We start from the raw sequence: 4,137 nt of genomic DNA, 5'->3' as shown, positions 1-4,137 counted from the left end.
GCAGTGGCAGTGACAGTCATAGTCATGCCTTTCAAATGCCATTCAATTCGGTACGATGCAAGGCAAAGTGTCACAGTTATTGATTTCGTCGCATAAATAATGCATGACCCACAAGTGTGTGAGTTTGTTTTTGTTTATTCATTACATGATTTATTCACGCAGCGTTGCTCCAATTAAAATGATGTTCAACCCAGCCCTAAGGTCTGCAATGCAGCTCCCTGGAGCGATTAAGGATAATGTCAGATTTCGGGCAACTACTTCCACCAGCCAAACTTTTGCAACTTGAAATCTGCACGAAAAAACTTGCTGCAGGGACATGGAAGGAGTTTTCAGCAGCTGGGGCAGGCAGCGATAATAGTGTGACCAGAGGAGCGTGAAATGAGAGCTAAGCGCGGGATTCAGGGAGCACTTTAGGGGAAGTTCTTTCCCAAGCAAAGACTCAAATTTAAGTTTCCACTTATTTGCATGTTGTGAGGTATAAAAAATAATCAAATGAATTATTTACTGCATCTCAAATCCCATTTTGATATTATTATATCAAAGTTAATGCGATTTTCGCTCTGCCCTCTTCGATTGCTTTGCTGGCAAAACTCAATCCGATTTACTTTATCGAGCATCGATACCCCCCACTGACTGATTGCGGAACTGCAACTCCTGGCACCACCTCAGCCATCAACTGTCAAGGGCTCAGTGCAACTCCCAGAGGCGGCTCCCACTCTTTGATTGACTTGCAACATTTTGCACATCCCCACAAGCAGTGGAGTGGCTTTACACTTGGCACAAAACTCACTTAAACTTTGCAATCATGATAGCAGGTAATGTTAGATTTCCATTCCCACCCCAAAGCAGTGGGGGCTCTCCGTTTTCCACTCAAATGGTAACTAAACGCAGTCGAGCACAAGGCACGCTTTTTGCGGCCACTGGCAAATAACCTTAAGGTTAAGATTACAAGGTAATTTGATTCAATTCCAGTGATAGGCGTGCCAAGGCAGCGTCCCAAGATGGAAACGGAGATGAAGATTGCGACGGAACGGAACGGAATGGGAATGGGAATGGGAAAGGCAAAGGGCAGGCTGTACCGGTGGTGTCGTGCCAATTTCCCCTCCACTTTGAGTCGCAATAGATGCCAGTGTCAAGATAAGAACTGTTGCAGCTCTCCCCCTCGGGGCAACTTCCTTTTGGGCCTTTCTTTTATTGTATTTTCCTTGCTGTTTGTTGTTTATCGGCTTGTGTATAAATTTGCCTTTATTTTGACATATTTAGTGGCCTTTTGCGAGATTATTGGAGGCTGCAAGTCCATTAAAATGGCATAAGAAAAAGCCGAAATGCCGGGATTAATTCCACAGAAAGGTGCTCAGCAGATTAGCAATGGGAAAGTGGCAAATAAAATAGGAATTAGAGAGACAGAAATGCCAGGAGAAAAGTCTTCGAAGAGAGGTTCAAAATCCTTTTGGAATGCTCGCAGCTAGCTAAATTCTTTAATGAATAAAACAACTAAAACAAGGAGCTGTTTCCTCCCTCACTCCGCCACACCATACAACATCCTCATCAACTCGGGCACATATTCATCCCATTTGGATTGCAGAATATTCCCTGCCACGGGCGCACCCATTTCATATTTCTGCGTAAACTTTTGCACATCGAAATTGCTGTGTCCATCCGCATTGCTCAGCTCCAAACGCTTCTCGTCAAAGTCCAAGCGATCCGATTGCCGATAGACGAGCAGGAGATAACGCTGCAGTCCACTGTCCCTGGGAGGCAGTGGGCCAAAGTAGTCGGAAATGGGTTGACCCTTCGTCACATCCTGGCCGGGCACATTCACCACCAGCCAGTGCAGCCAGGAGCGGTACATGGGGTTCTCGCGGTTCGGCGCATCGGGACATACCATAAGCACAGTGTAGAAGGACCCAGGATCGGCATTCCAATCCAGTTTGGGCTCGAACTTGAGCTCCTTGGGCGTGTACACTTTGCCCTCTTCGATGTCTATGGTGTTGTCATATTTTACCTGCAAGTGTTGGGGTGCTACAAATATATTCTGGCTGCAGTTCAGAGCTTACCTTGAGCAAATCCTTTGGTGCTTCGTCCAGTATCTCGGGTATTACCTCCATTTCCCGCATTACTCCTCTGACATTCAACTCGTTCTCCTCCTGACAGCGACTTGGGCACCACAAGCCCACGAAGAGCAGACTCAACCAAACCAGTTTCATGGCTCCGAAATACAGATCCAACTCTGAGCTTAGCTCTGGCAGATTTCGGTCTTTATATACCCGTCGGGTGATTGTCTATTAAATTACGGAAATTGCCTCAATTTTCTGTAACAAATATTTACAAAATTAAACTCTAATTGTAATAAGTGCAGTTGATATTCATTTGTGATGATAAATTAAGCGGCGAAATCAGGGACAAATGCAGCTGTAGACACGCACTTCGTGGAGCTACCAGTAAAAATATTTTAGAGCCCGTTTGGAGCTTGCGAAAAGTGGTTTAAGTTTTTGTTTAGTAAATGGAAATGTATCCATTCGATTTCACGGCATTTATTTAAGATTTTTGTAACTTTATTTATGGGATTTTTGTACCAAAAGGTATGGCCTGAAATGTCCTAGAATTTGCTGCATTCTTGAACGCATTTTGCAGTGATTTTTGGCGCACGATCTTCACTGCAACATTTTATATTTTAATATTTCAAAACTTTCACACATCAACGCATTAATATAAGTATTAAACGTAATTAATTAATTTAAACTGAACACTTCATGGATTTGAACCTTGCAGAAAGTCCAAGAGTGGAATATATTTTCCAGGGAGCGGATTACGTGACTGAAGCTGGCCAGAAAAATGCATTTACATGGCTGGCAATTATGAAAATATTTCAACTGCTTTTTGCATAATTTTCCAAAGCCACTCCTATGGCAGAGAAAAAATGTGTGGAACGAGAAGGGGAACTCGATTCAGTGAAGAAAAGCTGGCAGCATGTGCGTCTAATGTGCGCACATTAGCAACACAAAATGCAGCAGCAGGAGCAGCAGGACGCAGCAGGACGAAGGCAAGTCAAAACTGAAGCCAGGACTAACTCCGAAGCTGAAGCCGGAGGCCAGAGCTGGAGCCACTCAAGCAAAACGAACGCACTTAATTTATGCAATTTGGTTAACAACGTTAAAATAGCAGACGAGGAGGAGCAGCAGCAGCAGGACGAGGACTCGTGCCAGCCACGAACGAGGCCCCAAGGATGATGCCAGACATAAATCAAAATGGAAACAATAACCTCCCGCCAGCTAGACGAGGCACACACACACATGAGTGGTACTGTACCAAAAGGAGTAATAAGGATAATGAAGCGGCAGCGTTTTGTGGCATGAAGGCAGGCACTTTGCCATGCCGCACAATGATGGGCTGGCAGGCACACACGCAGTCCTGGTCTGTGCTCAAATATTGGCTCATTATTTGACTTTATTATGGATTAATTAGCGCATTAATTATTGTAGCTCAATCCCAGATTGGAGGCTGCTTGTGGCAGCTGTAACCAAAGAAAAGTTATTCATATTTCCAGCAATTAGTGGGAGAGGAAACAAAAAAATATCTAGAAATATTGCCAACTATTTCGTAGACTTTTTCGGCAGCTAATCAATGACTGAAGTTCAATGGTTTAACCTGAAATCAATAGTTAGAGTCCTGCGCTCCCAGGGTCACTAAACTCTGCCCAACTATTGCCTCATTTCGGGAGCATTCCCTGGGGGTTTCGCTCAACCCCTTTTGGGGCAACTACTTAGTTTGTTGGCTGCTGGGTTATCTGGTTACTTTTACAAGTTTTGCTCAGCCTGGATTACAGCAGGAGTCCAACCAGCAGTCTGTCTGCCCTGCCAGTTATCCTCTCTATTCAGGGAAACTTTCTCGTTGCCGCTGCTGCTCCTGGCTCTCTGAGGTTTCAAGTTGTTGCTGCTCCCTGCCTCAGTCCTGCTGCTGCACTAATTTGCGTGACCTTTGGGGGGTGGATGTGGAGTGGAGTGGAGTAGAGTTGAACCAGGTAGCCAGAGCCAGAGCTGAATGGCATTTCATTTTGCGCAACGCCTTTCAACGTTAATGCCATGGAAAATGCATAAACTGTGGCAGGCAGCGAGCACAATGGTCCAGCTCCCAGCT

General features: G+C 45.0%; 1 protein-coding gene across 1 annotated transcript; it reads right to left on the bottom strand.

Moving 5' to 3' along the window:
• Positions 1 to 1,511: 1,511 nt before the first annotated feature.
• LOC117581980 (putative odorant-binding protein A5) lies at positions 1,512 to 2,230 on the bottom strand. Its single transcript, XM_034269469.1, has 2 exons — positions 2,058 to 2,230; positions 1,512 to 2,005 (listed from the first exon to the last, which is right to left on the bottom strand). The coding sequence occupies exons 1-2, from the start codon at positions 2,205 to 2,207 to the stop codon at positions 1,520 to 1,522; spliced, it is 636 nt and encodes a 211-aa protein (XP_034125360.1). The 5' UTR covers positions 2,208 to 2,230; the 3' UTR covers positions 1,512 to 1,519.
• Positions 2,231 to 4,137: the final 1,907 nt, after the last annotated feature.

The sequence above is a fragment of the Drosophila guanche genome, unplaced genomic scaffold (assembly GCF_900245975.1).
Source record: "Drosophila guanche unplaced genomic scaffold, DGUA_6, whole genome shotgun sequence".
NCBI classification, from domain to species: domain Eukaryota; kingdom Metazoa; phylum Arthropoda; class Insecta; order Diptera; family Drosophilidae; genus Drosophila; species Drosophila guanche.
This window is presented reverse-complemented; position numbering and strand designations above follow the sequence as displayed.